Source organism: Amblyomma americanum, chromosome 10, assembly GCF_052857255.1.
Source record: "Amblyomma americanum isolate KBUSLIRL-KWMA chromosome 10, ASM5285725v1, whole genome shotgun sequence".
NCBI classification, from domain to species: domain Eukaryota; kingdom Metazoa; phylum Arthropoda; class Arachnida; order Ixodida; family Ixodidae; genus Amblyomma; species Amblyomma americanum.
This window is the reverse complement of record NC_135506.1, coordinates 140,931,211-140,947,124: the sequence shown is the minus strand read 5'-3', so window position 1 is coordinate 140,947,124 and position 15,914 is coordinate 140,931,211. Positions and strand designations below refer to the sequence as shown.

The window sequence follows — 15,914 nt, the reverse complement described above, 5'->3', positions numbered from 1 at the left end:
AGAAAAAGCGGTTAAGATCACAGTAGGTGCTAAAATTTCGCATGCTTTGAAGAGGGAATTTCTTTCCGTTGGTAACCGTAAGTGTTCCGTGGTAGGCTAGAATGCCCTACTCTGAAAGGTAGAGGACGACTCCCATATAGCTAATTCGCGTTTAGACGCCCACACCTCGTGGTAGCACTTACCTCACAGACTCCGTAGAAGGGGCACTGTCGTCCATCGCAGGGGTCCGAGCAGAGGCCCGGGTGTGCCACGGCGACGGGGGGCAGTGCTGATCCGCCCGGCGCCGTGCTCCGCTGGCAGGTCTCGCGGCGGAGCTTGCACTCGTTGGGGTAGGAGATGCCGTCTGATCCGCACACAGGCTCAAACTCCTCCGAGCAGGGCGGGCAGTGGCACGATGGCTGGCCGGCGCTGTCTGGCGCGCAGAAGGCGCCAGGCGGACACCGGTAGCCATGGCAGGGCGCGGCCGCATCGCACGGGCCAGCGTACGACACGCGCAGGTCGCCGTCGCCTGCTAAGCACGCCTCGCGGCGCAGGTGGCATGCCGAGTCGTAACTCTTTCCGTCCGAGCCGCACACGGGCCGCAGAACCTGGGACCAGCCCGCGACATTGTAATGGGCCTCTCGGAGCGTTGAAAACGAGAGAATGTTTGGTCGAGCCCTGCTTCCGTGGTGGTGCGACATAGCGCTGAAGAAATAAGGCACAGGGGGGAGAAAGAGAGAGGTGACGAGCGTCCTCCTAATTAAAAACAGTGGACAGGCAATCATAGGATGTGATGCGAGCAGTGCTGTTCGCAAGCTTGCTTTTACATTGAGCTTGCTGGTGAGTTGTTTTTCTTGTTGCCGAGTTGTTTTCTCATTCTTTGAAAAAAAATATCGCAAAGGCGTGGACTGCTCGAAACGAAGCACAGACACGGCGCTAACCGACAACTAAGCTTTACTTTTGAGGCGTGTCTGTATTTACACAATGCAATAAATTACGACGTATGATGCGGTGTGTTAGTGCCTATCGTAATAGCCATTCCCCGCATTTAGCCATTGTCTGTGTGTTGTCTGTCCGCCAGAATTCTGTTTCGTGGCAGGCTGCTCACCTGCCACCCGGCTGGTGGGCAACCTGCCCAGGTATATATACTTAGCAATTTGCCCACCGTGTGAGGCGGCCGCGCAATCAATTGTGAGAGGCTGCTCGGGAAGAGCAACCTGGGTCGCAGCCCAAGTCCCACCGACGGCAGCACCTGCCATAGAAGAGCTTAGCTTTACTGTTGCACCACTATGCCATGATTGGTAGGAAGACTCAAAGGGATCTGTGAGTGTAGGGAATGACGAATCGCGCACTATGGAGATTAGCCCATTTTCGCTATCCGAACAACTGCAATCCGTATATTGGATGCGAACACCGGAAGAGAAGTGAAAACCAAACTGCTAGCGCACCTAATTCTCATTTGTTTTAAGTGCGCAAATCGACAATAATTATTTCTTCACCTTCTCTCACACCTGAAGTGGCATAGAAGGGTTGCTCACGCATGTGCCTTTAGAACCAACGATGTAGTTTGCTTCAAAAATCTCTGCTGTAGCGTAACATATTTTACAGTTGAAATCTCGGCAATGGATGGGAAGTTGCTCATCCCCCATGCGATCAAAGTTTTTCTCGTGCTCAGGGCGCCTGTCATTTAAGCATCTTCCAGCTTGACCCACGTGACTCTTCCCACACGTCAGCGGAGTGATGCACAAGACACGTTCAGTGCATGCGACGGCGCACTATCGCCATACAATGTGCACCCTGGGGCTTTTTTACCAGAATGTTTCGTGATTTTACGCATACATGATCACTTCTCAGGTGCCCAGAAGGCGATCTTAATTTTACTCGGCCGGAAATTATCTTATGTTTATGGGGCAATCTATGAATCAGTTATGGGGCAATCTATGAATGCACGATTGGGGTGTTGAGGTGTCAACCGAGAAGTGAGGCAATTACTGCATCTTTTCGCTCCTCAAATGCGATATGTGAACGGATGATGTTGACAACCACCATACGTTCACCCTAAAGGCCAACTGCAACGAAATTTTCGTTTTCCCTCTTCTGAGTGAAAGACGGCGATACCGCCCTCCTCTCTGGCTGTAGCTGTCAAACGAGACTGCGACGCATGAGGGGATACTTGTGCACATCTGGCGGGAGTTCTTTCTTTGCGCTGTGATCGGCTGTGGCAGCTCATTCGGTTGCATTTCAAGCGGCAAACCATTAATTTGCTAATATGCTCTGGTCGGTGGGATATCAGTTCAGCGTCGTCTCAGAAAGCCCCGCTTGCAGCGGAGTGTCAAAGAGCAACAACAATTAAAGCGTCACCTCGTTCAAAGGGTGAACAGCGTTAAAAGTAATTGCTTGCGGACAGAATGTTAGCTTTGACTATAAATGTATTTTCTTTTGACTGCATCAAAGCGACTGGTACTCAGCGGCCCTCTTCTAAGCGCGGCTTCTTGTTCGTCCTTTCTTTTCGCACCCTTCCAAATGCTACGAGCCAAACCGCAGAGGCCGGATACACACACGGGCAACCTGGGGGAACAACGAGGGCAAGCGAGACAAAGACGAGCGCTCGTCTTTGTCTCGCTTGTCCTCGTTGTTCCGCGCTAACTTCTTCAGTATGCATATCAACTAACTAGGCCAACTTTCTGCTCTCATAATCTAAAACTTTCGCCTAAGTGGCCTTTGCAGCCTGTGCCACTGTGCTCAGCAGCAGGCCAAGATAGCCGTCTTGCCAATGAGCAACCGGTACTGTCCAAATTTGTCCCCTTCTTGTATGGGCTCGTTGATGCACTGCTAGCTTTACAGCTGCGTTACTTTAGACGCCCGCTAGCGGACCCCTCCCATGGTGAAGCTTTCTCTATTCAGAACCCCCCTAGCGCGTAGGGAAACCAAACGGAGTCTAAACAGACATCAGAGACAGTCGGCATGGGCAAGTGGATATGGATAGCAGGCGCTACCTGTTCGCAGGGCGGCGGGCATGCGCAAGAGGCCTTCCCGAACCGGTCGATGCTGCACTCGAAGGGGCACTGCAGCGCCCCACAGGGGTTGAGCCCCTGCGAGCAGGCGCCCGCATACACCAGCCGCAGAGGTCTCCGGGAGCGGCACGCCTCGACGCGCAGCAGGCACTCGTTGGGGTAGGTGCGGCCGTCCGATCCGCACACGGGCCGCAGGTCACCGGGGCAGGCGCCGTTGCAGCGGCAGATGGGGTTGCGCTGCTCGTCCAGCTGGCACACCTGGGACGCCGGGCAGTGGACGCCGCGGCACGGGTCTGCGACCATCCAGGCCTCCGCAGTAAGGTATTTTATTCAAGCAACACTTATGCACCGCTCACTACTGTCCATATTGTGACATTTCTCAGACTATCCGCTACCGATCTCAGAACAACTCGACAAATTATGAGTTCATTTCGTGCAGCGAGTAATTTGTTAATCAATCTTTAAAAGTTCTCTGAACCGCGTGGAAGTCATGCAACACCGGCACGCTCGCGGTTCGTGACGACATAAACAGACAGTCAGGTGCTTGCTCGCGACTGAACGACTAAACAGGCTGAACTGCGGGTAGCGAGCGTACGGGGGTGAGTTCTTCGTTGTTCAGGCTTGGGCTGCGGTGGGGCGAAGGGGGCATTTTGCAGATTGAAAAAGGCAACAAATGGCCCGTGTCCTTCCTTTTAAAGGACATAGTAGGCGCGTGCACTCGTCCGCGCTGGCCGTGTGCTCGAACTCAGTTTTGTAGCAGACGACGCTGCCAGTGTATGACGACACTCAGGCTGCTTCAAAATGGCCGTCGCTGCCAGGGGGAGGGGCTTAGACCGATAACATAAAATTATAATGTCTAGCTCAAGTGCGCTCGTACTTTAAGTACTCGAAATACCTTCGTGGCTAGGAGCTTTAACGTGAAAGCACGATTTGTTGCTGGATCAAGTCCCGACCTCTTAAGAGCATAGTAGCATCGAAACAATGGCGTTCATCTTGCTCTTCCACGTAATTTGCGATTGCAAGACTGCCCTTTTTCGTGAAGAGCATTATAAAAGCAAACACACCTTATAATTCCTTGATATTTTTCGTACCTTCAAGTAACACCAGACAGGCTACCAGACATGCTATTGTAATACCAGACACGCTATCTACCCATAACACGCAATATATACCGGCGTCGAACCGTATCATTTATCAGGGCTAAAGCATGAAATGTTATTCCACCCTGCATTACACACCTAACACCTAAGGCATCTCAAAGGACACCCATACCAGCAAAGTACACCTCACCATACTAGTAAAACGTTCTTATGTTGCAGCCATTATCGACTGCCTAGAGGAATTGCATTTTTAATTGCATCCGTGCCTAGCCATCGTCTCAAGGTCCAGTGCTTTGAATGATATTTGTGTAATATTCTGCGCAATAACAAAAAAAGGAACACTGTGTATAACTGTACCCGCAAGCGTGACCAAAAGGAGCAGCGGAATCTTGCACTGCATGATATGTGTTCAACCTAGCTAGCGTTTACAATCATTTCTACTCGTCGGCAGATTTAGTCGCATTATTCGTCCGTCCCATCTCCATTCACAGCGGGCCACTACGACCACCAAGGCCTTGACTGCAGCTATTGAACCAGATACAGCTGCATTGAAATCTGGCTTGAGAGGAACATGAACTCACACCAAACCGCCACTTAGCTGCTGTCCGCGATAGAATTCCCATTAGACAGCCGCATCATCTACCCCAATGGGCGAATATGGAATGTCGGCATAGAAATGCGTTTCCATATCTATCGAGCAACTTCCGCAGCGGTGGCCTGGTCGTTTGAGTCTCCGCCTCTCATGCGGGAGGTGCGGGGTTCGATCACCAGTGCAACCGGGTACCGCCCGGTAAACAGAGGTGGGCAAATGCCCCCATTGTTACTTTTCCTCCCTCACACTCACTTTTGAATGAATGGCCTTCCTCACCGTCGCCCTCATTTTGAAAAGTTATCCGGCCCTCCTTCGCCCTCACCCTCACTTCGAAAAGCTTGCTGGCCCTCCCTCGTCCTCACCCTCACTAAATGTCATTGTAAAATTCGAGTTGTATTTTCTAGTCGGCAACATCTGGCGGTATTACTGAGTAATAAACATACAAGACAAGCCCTCAAGGCTCTGTTGAATGGGAGGCTAAATGCTTATACTGTTGTGTGTGTGCGGGTACGTGTGTGTGAGCTGTCTGAGCTAATACGTGAGACAAAACCGCAACAGTTGCGAGTTGGGCCATAAAATATCACTCTGGTTTTACTTCTGTCACGCACTGCATGCATGCAACTGCCCTGCACTTATAACATTTCGCTGTTATATATATTTATTTTGCTGATACTGCAATCCCCAGTGGGGATTTTAGCAGGGTGGGATGCAGAGAAGTAAACGCAACGTTATAACACAGGCAATGAACACAAGAAAAAAGTAGAAAAACGTAGTTTGAAAATTTTGGAAAATAAGCATACACAGCAGATTTTTAAACAATAGTGTAAAGAAATGTCGACATAGATGATTTTGAAACGTGGTCATTGGTTAAGAAATTCCCTTCAATAACTGTTCGTGGTAAATGGCGCTACTGTGCGGCTATGTCTGTGCCTAGTGGCGTAACCAGGTGAAGAAGAAATTATTCTCGTGCTGGTATTTCCACCCGACGCTCCTATGTACATCTCGCTAGCCTACCGCTCCACTCCAATTCCGCAGGTGGAGTCGGTTAAATACCTAGGTGTTACTTATGACCAAAATTTGGACTGGCGACACCATATTAAGAATAATGTTATTAAAGGGGAACGTGCACTGGGCCGTTTGAACCGAGTTGGCAATAAAAAGTTTGGCATGCGTCGTGACACGCTACTGTTGCTCTATAAGGCTTATATGAGACCGATTCTGGAATTTGGTTGCCCCTTGTTCTCTGGTAGCGCGAACTACAAGCTGCAGCCATTAGCCTTACTGGAAAGACGTGCCCTACGGCTATGCCTCGGGCTCCCAAAATCAGCTTCCAACGCTGTCCTTTATCTGGAAGCGCGTATCCCCAACCTCTATTCCCGCTTCCAACTTCTAACAGTGCGTACTTTCCTCAAGTCTTTTGACCCGGCCCCAGGCGTTAGTATTCCAATTTTTGTATCCCAACCACACCTTTTTTTGACTAATCACTGGCCACGTTATCAGCTTCCGCAAGTTAGGTTCACGCAGAATCTGTTAGCTCCGCTTCAGGTTGATCTGATCTCCTTGCAACGAGTTGCTGACACGCAGGCTGATCCCGTCTTCTATTACGACTTTATTTTCCCGTCCCATGCGAAGCATATGCCCGCACATACCCTAAATGGTCTTCTTTCTGAACACCTACAGAATTTTCCACATCATACTGTTCTCTCCACCGATGCCTCCGGCAGCTGTGAGAAGGCGGCGATTGGCATATATTCGCAGGATCTAGATTGGAGCTACTCCGTTCGTATCCCTGATTATACTCCTATATTCTTCGCAGAGTTTTTGGCCATTGGTTTGGCTCTTCTCAAAATTCCCAGACATGTCGCACGGGTTCTTATTCTCACAGACTGCCTTTCAGTTATTGTCTCTCTCCAAAATTCGGAAAAATCTTTCTTGACTCGTTCACTTAGGTTTTTTGTTCCGAGCACAGTGCGCGAGATCCGTTTGGTCTGGGTACCTGGGCATTCAGGCGTCTATTTTAACGAGGTGGCTGATTTATTGGCAAGGTCAGCTCTCAGCGCACCTGTAATATATCCCGTCCCTCACCTCATTCTGTTAGCAGCTTCACGTTTCCAGCGGTTCCAACATATTTCAGCCACTTTGAGTGATCCGTTGCTGAATACCGTGGACTTTCAACACCTAAAGTACCCATGGAATATCCGGTGGTGTAAGTCAAGGCTTTGTGAAGTGTCCATGACGCTCCTGCGATGTAGAATCCCTCACTTAAACTTGTACTTATGCAGGTGCGGGTTCGCTGCGACAAACCTTTGTGTATCATGTGGGCAAGTTGAATCAATCGATCATTTTCTCCTATCTTGCCGGCGGTTCGCGGTTCAGAGAAAGCAATATCTGGAGGTTCCTCTTTCGAGACTAGGACTGCCTCTGTCTCTTACAGTTCTTCTATCGTTCGGTGCGAGTGCCAAGGGATTCCCGTTAAGCAGTGTATGCGGCTACCTTCACGATTACATAAGTGCAACTAATCGATTATCCTGTTAGCTATACACAAAATTCTTTCGCATGTCCAAAAAAGGCTAGACTGATTCTATTCCGGATGACTCATACCTCTTGAATTCATTTTATTTTTCCCAATTTTTTTTTTTTATCTTGATTCAGTCTTCTGACGTTTCCTTCCCCGCGCAAATGCTTCATTGGCATTCTACCCTATACCTTGGCCAATCCCCCCACGTGGGTATGTGCCATATTACTTGAGGAGAAGAAGAAGAAGAAGAGATCTGTCTTATAGCGGCCGTTAATAACTTGAAAGACGAAATTCAGTCGTGACACACGGTGTATTTGCGTTAATGGGAGGAAGTCCGCTTTGGTTAACAGTGGTCCAAATCTATTTTAAATGAAGCGAGCTGCATTTCTTGGCACCATTTCTATCTTATTATTGTAAGTTTTAGTGAAAGTGTCCCAAATAACGCATGCATAGTCTAGTATCGGCAGAATTATGTTTTTGTATGCGAGCAGTCGGACACAACGAATAGGAAGTCTCAAAGCTCTCCTCAGAAAGAACAACTTGCGCTTAACATTAGCCATCATGTAGTCAATGTGCTTTGTCCAAGTGAAGTCATTAGTGATCAAGTGTCCGAGGTACTTATAACGTATCTCGAGAAAAGCTCGATAAAAGTTTCAATAGGATAAATGTTAAGGCTTCTTATCTAAAGGGCGTCTGCCGTAGTGAGCAGTACAGGTTTGTGGTCCGATATTCTATCTACTATCTGGCTATTTGTTTTGGCAGTAAATGACACGCTAACTAAAAAAAGGTCGCGCATTGTTTGAGAATTGCCCTGAAATATGGTACATTCTTCTACAGCCTGCAACAAGTCGAAGCCAAAAGCAATGCCCAACATAACTTCTCCTTGGGGGTTGTGCTTTTTAACTGAAAAATTTGACCAGTCTACTTCAGGCAAATTAAATTATCGATCAGTATAATACGATTACCCGGTTTAACATTCGTGCACAAATATTGTTTCAGTTCCTATATTACGGCAACAGTAGAGTTTGGGGGGCTGTACATTGCTCCGATAATATATCTAGCGTTTCCATTGTACGTTGTGCAAAAAATGCACTCTACGTTGTGTACATGTGGCAATGGTAAAATTCACAGGGATGATTTAAACCGAATGCTGACAGCTCCACCTCTAGCATCACGATACTTTTCGGTACGAACTGTAGCCAGTGGTAATGAACTCCCTGCCAAACACTAATACGTGAGACAAAACCGCGACAGTTACGAGTTGGGCCATAAAATATCACTCTGTAAAAACCGCTAGTTCAGGATCGCGCAAAGCAATGAAGGGCCTCCAACCCGGTTGTCTTGTTTATGATGCTTTTGCAATTAAAATTTAGTGTTTTCAGGGTGTGAAGTCTCTTAGTCCGGAGTCAGTTTGATTTCTGTGTAAGCATAACGCGAAGAGCTCTTCGGAAGGTCTCTCATTAACGTTCTGATTACATTGGCTACTGTATGGATGTCTCTACAGCTCTTCGGCTACTTTAAATTTGTTATCCATATTGCTAATGATATTGTCCTTCTTGTCTTTTAACGCATACATCTGTTTTTTTTTTTTTTGCTGTGCCTAGTTTCCTCTTCACGGCCTCTAGGCTACCTTCGTTCTTCAGAGCATGCTCAATTTGCACCATACTGAACTTCATTATCAGGGCTACCTTGTGGTTATTGCCTTTTCGGTGAATTTTTTGACGCTTTACTCTGCTATGCATATTGGAATGGTTTCTTACTCACAATAGGGGGTGATTTTGACAGTGATGTATTGAAGGACACACAGCTTGTATACAGAGGTTTTACTTCCTCTAGAGTGTAATGGTTTTCAGAATGTAATTTCCACCACAACTAGGGTAACCCCTTCACAATGTCGACATCAGATTTGTTTATTAAAAATTCATCAGCTGAAAAGTTCAAATCCGATGTCATAAGTTCGGACACTAATGATCACATGCCCACATTTCTAATGTTGAAATACCAACATGACTTAAAACGCACTGTGAAACAAGTTATGCACCGGGAAATCACACCGCATACCTTAGAACACTTCCGGAAAACAATTAAACACACAAACTAGAGCGAAGTCTTTACAATTAAAGACACCAGTGCATCTCATAACAAGTTTTTAGAATTATTTGGGAACATTATTTTGAATTCTTCCCACTAAAAACACATAGTATATCTAAGAACTGCCGCAAGCCAGGGATAACCCGCCACTTAGCCTGGCTTATAGCAAAATAGCACAAATTGTATCAAACCCTTCTGCATTCCCGTGACAACTGAAAACAGAGTTCAAGCCATTCCACAATAAATTAAACAAAGCTATTAAAACTCTAAATATGAATACTATGCTCCCTTATTTGATAGCCGCTGCCTAAGAAACAGTGACGTAATATGGAAAAATATTAATATGCTGCTAAACAGAAATAGGCAGGGAAACGGAACCTGGTTATCGATAACGAAGAAGTAGGTGGAACAGAGCTTGTGGATAACTTTAACAATTTTTTTATAGATATTGAAAAGACTACTTATTCTCCAGAGGCATCATCTTCTGTGCAAACATGGACTCAAAATCTATTTCTTGAACCTACACATGTGTGAGAGGTATTTTTTTCCCGAGCGCTTAAAAACAGCCGTAGCCAAGAATCAGAGGATATCAAGATGAAACCTATAAAACACGTTCTTGGTATTACTGTAGCTGCGCTAACGCATTTATTTAATCTGGCCGTATCCACAGGCGTTTTTCCTACTGAAATGCAAGTTGACAGAATCACCGTCATCCATAAAGGTGGGCATAGGCATAGCTTAAGCAACTATCGACCAGTGTCCAATATTCTTCCGGTATTTTCAAAGGAACTAGAAGAGATTATAAACAGTCGCATTGAAAGTTTCTCAAGAAAACACAACTTGATAACAATTTACCAGTTTGATTGCCGAAAACATCGCTAAACTGAAAACGCACTTTTAATGCAGAAGGAGATAATTCTAAACAATTTCGAGAAAATAAATTTTATGACTCTAGGAATATACATAGATTTTAGCAAGGTATTTGACCACGTTAATCACTCAATATTATTAGAAAATTTGGAGCACCATGCTTTCCGAGGTATTACGCAGAACCTACTTCGGTCATATCTAGACGGTCGGCGTCAGTATGTTGAGGTGAATCAAAATATATCAGGCCTAAAAGTAATTCAATAAGGTCATTGTACTTTTAAGGCGCCAAAACCACAAACGCACACAAGAGAAGAGAACGGGACAGAGCGCGGACAGAGGCGCTCTGTCCCGTTCTCTTCTCTTGTGTGTGCGTGTGCGTGTGCGCGTGCGTGTGCGCGTGCGTGTGGGGGGTTTTGGCGCCTTAAAAGTACAATGATCAATTACCAACTAGCCCAACAAGACGTTCTCTTAATTCAATAAGGTGTTCCACAAGGAAGCACTTCAGGACCCATTATTTCCTTTTTTTAAATCAATAACATTGTAGAGATTTACAAAGTCTTTAAATGTGTAATTTATGCCGATGATTCCATAGTATCTATTGAAAGAGAAAATTTGAAAAAATATTATAACAGAAGTTAGCTTACTTTGTTACATACTGCAAGAATGGTGTTGAAAAAATACTTTGATGCTGAATGAATCTAAAACCAAGTGTATTTTGTTTGATTTGAAGCAGCGCAAGGCCGTGTTGGTAAAAGAGTCGGAGTGGATGTTGTTTTTTCGGCTCCCATTAAGTTATCAAGTTTGTGCATGCGTGTCAACAATCCAGGGAAAACTATCCCCGTTTGCACGAAAAATCATGAGCGCAAATTCGGGAAGTGTCAAAAAAAAATGTCGTGTATTCTATTCCACTGACTTGTAATAGGTTTTATATTGGCCAGACAGGACCGTGCTTAAATGATAGGCTCAGGCAGCACCGCAACAATGTAGATAATAAAGAGTCCCGTAACCTCAGCATGCACTGTCGTGAGTGCGAGTGCACCCCACAGTTTGAATTTTGCAGAGTTGTGGATAGGAACAGAGATAAGCTGTGCCGCGAAATAATCGAGGCTTCGAACATCAAGACGTATGGTGACACATGTGTAAGCGCTCCATCAGTGTCTTTATCTCAAAAAGAACTTCGCTTCCTGAATCGCACATTTTAGCTTGTGTTGGCTTGCAGAATCCCAGTGCATGAATGAGCTCTTTGCTTTGTTTTCCTTTTTGGTGCCTGAATGTATTTATACGTGCAGCGTGCCAAATAAATGTCAGTTGTTAGTTCAGCGCTGTGTCGTCCGTTTCTTTCTCGGCTCTCTTCTTTGGCTTTCGGCCTTGCGCTGCTTCAAATCAAACTATGAATAACCAACTCGCCCATCAGATTGTGCTTTCAAGTGTATTTTGTTTCGTACACCCGGAACCTTACCTGTTATACCTACGAACATCGCTCTCAGCCCGTACATATTTGGATTAGAAAATTATGTGAAAATTGTTGGATAAATATTTTCTGAATATATGTCTTGGAACGAACATGTTAATTATTTCTCGAACAAATTAAGGAATATTGTAGAACTGTTAAATAGAAACCGGCATATTCTCTCACCATTTCATGAAAAAACTCATATATAATGCACTTATCAACTCGCAATTACGGTGGTGCGCATTAGTGTGGGGAAATGCGACCAAGTCGAGTATGCAACTAACCTTGATCCAAAAGAGGGCTGTCCGCATTATATAAAACGCTACATTTCAAGAACACACACATCCGTTTTTCTTCAAGCATAATATACTCAAAGTTGAACACATGTACAAATACAACCTTTTAGGAATTTACTAGAGAGCAGTAGAAAAAAAATCCGACACGTTCCTAAACTTAGCAAATCTGCTGAATACTGCGAATGCATTTCCGCTCAGGTATCAACCGCCACGGCTTCTTCCTTTCTCCCGTAAGATGTGTTTTCGAAATGTTCTTATGAACTGTAATTGAAGCTTTTCGAATTGACTTTGCAATCTTTGTTCGCTTTGGCTATTTTGTTTACTTGCATTTTTGAGATCAATGCATTTAAGTGGTTCTCACCGACAGACTGCTTACCTCTTTACAACCAACTACATGCGTTGTATGTGTGACTGATGTACAGGTGGCTGGAGCCTCGTCAAGCTGCAAACAAAGCAGCTTTTTTCCCCTGTCAGGTTGAAAAATAAAAGCTCTTGATTGATTGATGATTGATCTATGGTACTGCCGATTTTCATCAACCACAGGAGGCGCCCTAGTCAAGCCAAGATGGCAACCGTAAAGAGATCTGTTATCATCCTGGGCGCTTTAACAAATTTCCTTGCGTGCACGAAATAGCCACGCTTTATTATTGAAGGTCAGCGTCTAGCTTTAGCTAAACAGTTTCGATTGGTGTAAAGCACAGAACCGGTGAAAAACTGGCGTTTGTCGGCCGGTGTCTGAAAACGTACGGCGTGCAGCGGAACCGCACACCATCATCAGCCCCCTGTAGGATGTTTTTAGCTATCTGAAGATGGCCAGCTCTGAGCGTTCCTATACTGCGGGAAAGTCACAGAAATGCAAGCACATCTGATGTTCACTGTTGCATTGTTAAGGTAAGCAGGGTTTCGCGAAATCATTACAAAGCGCTGAAAGCTAGAACGGTTCCCTATGGTTTCGCTTTCGACTATCGTGTGCTGGGCTTTCGATTCAGCAAGCTGAAGTCCAGTAGCATTTACGTGTTGTCCTCATTTCAGCTTAGCAAGCGACATTCGTGAGAAGACTAACTTGGAGCACTAGAGCGGTGTGTTGCAGAACAAGCATTGACCGTGAAACGCAGTATTTCCTGTGAAATTTCCTTGCGTGTACTCTGCAGAGGACCGCTCGAGTGCTGCAATAGAAGCCTGCTCACCACTGTACGTTGCGACGTGAACTCGATGCCATCGAAACCGGACGCGCCCTCGGAGGAGTGACGGACGAAGGCACCTCGGGTCTATTCGCTTTGAGCTTTGCGGACCGAAAAACACCATTTTTAAAATGAACCGACATGATACGAAACAAAATAATCGTTCAATTCAAATAAAAAGCATCTATAACTATACCTAGTTTCTACCTGCAATAAATGAGTCGTTTCCGTAACCATCCACGCTATTGCCTAGATTGCAAACCCGCACTTTCTGCACCCAAAGCCTGAAGACGCTGGCAGCGGTTAGGCAATGGAATGATACCTCCCGGCCTCTCCATCTCGTTTAGGTAAAAATAAGCGTACAGCAGAACAAGCGAGCTTTCTTTTTGCCACTACGTTGCGGGGACGATATCCGAAAGTGCCAATCCTTCTTGGATTAATTCGCGGAGCCGCCGCAGCGTGGCGTCGATTTCCTGAAAATCGCGAATAGCTGGGGATACCGAGGAACGCGCTAATATTTAGGAGAGGGTGGCAGTTATCGTAAATAAGCACAATAATAGGTACCAACTGAAGGTGGTACAGGCCTAAGCACCTAAACTGACCAAATTGTCGAAAGCTGCCACCAAGACGTACAGTCGGCAATGAGCAAAGTAAAAGTACAGTATATTGTACTGATAGAAAACTTCGTGCCAATGTAGGCGAGAAGTCGTCTTGAGACAAGGAAGTGGGTGACGGTGGCAGAGGCGCTAAGAATACCAGGGGGGATTTATTAGAAGAGTTCTCGAAGAGAAATATTTTATGGATCACGAGTACCTTCTTCGGGAAACGAGAGAACATGAACTGTACGTGTAAGCGTGGAAGAGCCCCAATCGCAAGATAAAAATGAAAAACACTTCATACTGTCTGCACGCTTTGGCATTGAGCAGGATGTGGAGGTCTTCGGAATGGTGCGAAGTAGCGACCACAGAATGGTAAGGTCTCGAATTAAACTAGAGTTGAATATGGAGCGGAATAAATTAGTAAAGCGGAAACCCATTAGCGAGTTAGCAGTAGGGGAGAAAGTACAGGAATTCACGATTAAGCAGCAAAACAGATATTCTACTTTACCTGACGAAGTTGATCATAATGTTAAAACAATGAACGATAATCTCAACTATCATTACGTAGAGTAGAGGTAAACGGTAATTGGTTAGACAGGATAACAGTAAATTCTCTCAGCAGAGGAAAGACCTGAATGAAAAACGCCGCGGCACGAAAGCACCAAACTCAACAGACATAACAGAACTGGCAGAGCTATGAAAACTAATGAAAAAGCGCAAGGTAAGCGTCATAACGATGTATAATATGAAGAGAATAATGCAAGCTCTAAGGAAATGAAGAAGCTTAAAGCGCTGACGAGGAAACTAGGCATAGGCAAAAATCAGATGTGTGGGCTAAAAGACAAGCAGGACAATGCTATTAGCAATACGTTTAACACAATTAAAGCAACCGAAACGTTTTATACATATATACACCGCAGCGAATGTATGCAGGACACTAAAGAGAGAGGCAGTGGTACGCAGCGATTGGGCATCCATCCAGTAACGAAACATGAAGTAAAAAATGCATTAAGACCAACGACAAGGGTGAAAGCGAGGGTCAGATAACCGTTAATCTCTCGAAGTACGATGAGAAGACTGTGCTAGAAAAACTAGCCAGAATGTATACGCAATGCACAATCACACTGAGATGGGTGAGTTGGAGAGGATGCATCGCAATAATCATTCAGCCGTATTTACGTTTTTCTTCTTATATATTCTGTAGCGCTGCTAATAACGATTCAGTTGTGAAACAGCGCTCGTCTGGTTCTTCTTCCTTTGTGCGCGTCCCTTTGTTGAGCTGAAATTTACAAGATGTATACGCTTTGCCTTATAACCTTGAGTGTACCGCATCATCAAAGAGCACTAATATCATCTTAATCCACAAGAAGACGTCAAGGATTTGAAAAATTAGAGACCCATTAGCTTAACGTCTGCTGCGTAGAAGGAGTTAACTAAGGTAATTCGTAAAAGAATCAGGACGACCATAGGCTTCCATCAGCCAAACGACCAGGCAGACTTTCATAAAGCTTACTCAACAATCGACAGAATTCAAAGTTTCAATCAGAAGGTACAGAAATGCGCAGAATATAACCAAATCCTATATGTAGCCTTTATTGATTACGAGAAAGCATCTGACTCTGTCGTAACATCAGCAGCCATGCAGGCACTGGGGACTCAGGGTGTGCGTTAGCCTTATGTAAGATTACTGGAAGACGTCTAAATGGCTGCAGAGCCACCACAGTCCTCTAGAAAGTGAACAATAAAACTGGGAGATGACATTCAAGCTTCACCCTAAAGATATGACGCGGCAATGTAATGGGTTAACCGCCATATATGCGGAATGTCATTCTTAACATTCACTGATGCCTGGGAGTCCTCATACCCAAAATGCCGCAGTGGTTGAGCGATGAGCGACTGCTCTGCGAAAGCAGGCGCGCCCAGAGGTGGCCCTTGTTTGGTTTGATCTGAATTAGGGGGGTTTAACGTCCCAAAGCAACTCAGGTTATGAGGGACGCCGTAGTGAAGGGTTCCTTAAATTTCGACCACATGAGGTTTTTTAACGTGCGCTAACATCGCACAGTACACGGGACTCTAGAATTTCGCCTCCCTGAAAATTCGGCCGCCGTGGCCGACATCGAACCCGCGTGTTTCGGGTCAGCAGCCGAGCGCCATAACCGCGGCGACTAGGTGGGCGTTGTGTGACCCAGGTTGTCTTGCCGAGCGGAACGGCCAGTCATTG

The 15,914-nt window shown here is 45.6% G+C and overlaps 1 protein-coding gene across 3 annotated transcripts in view; it reads right to left on the bottom strand.

The window, feature by feature from the left end:
• LOC144107834 (agrin-like) overlaps positions 1-15,914 on the bottom strand; it is a 516,722-nt gene that overhangs the window by 145,004 nt on the left and 355,804 nt on the right. For all 3 annotated transcript variants that reach the window (XM_077641040.1, XM_077641041.1, XM_077641042.1), the window contains exons 5-6: positions 2,976-3,286; positions 183-587 (exon numbers count right to left, since the gene is read on the bottom strand). In XM_077641040.1, coding sequence (XP_077497166.1) covers positions 183-587; positions 2,976-3,286 — 716 coding nt within the window. The remainder of the gene's footprint in view (positions 1-182; positions 588-2,975; positions 3,287-15,914) is intronic.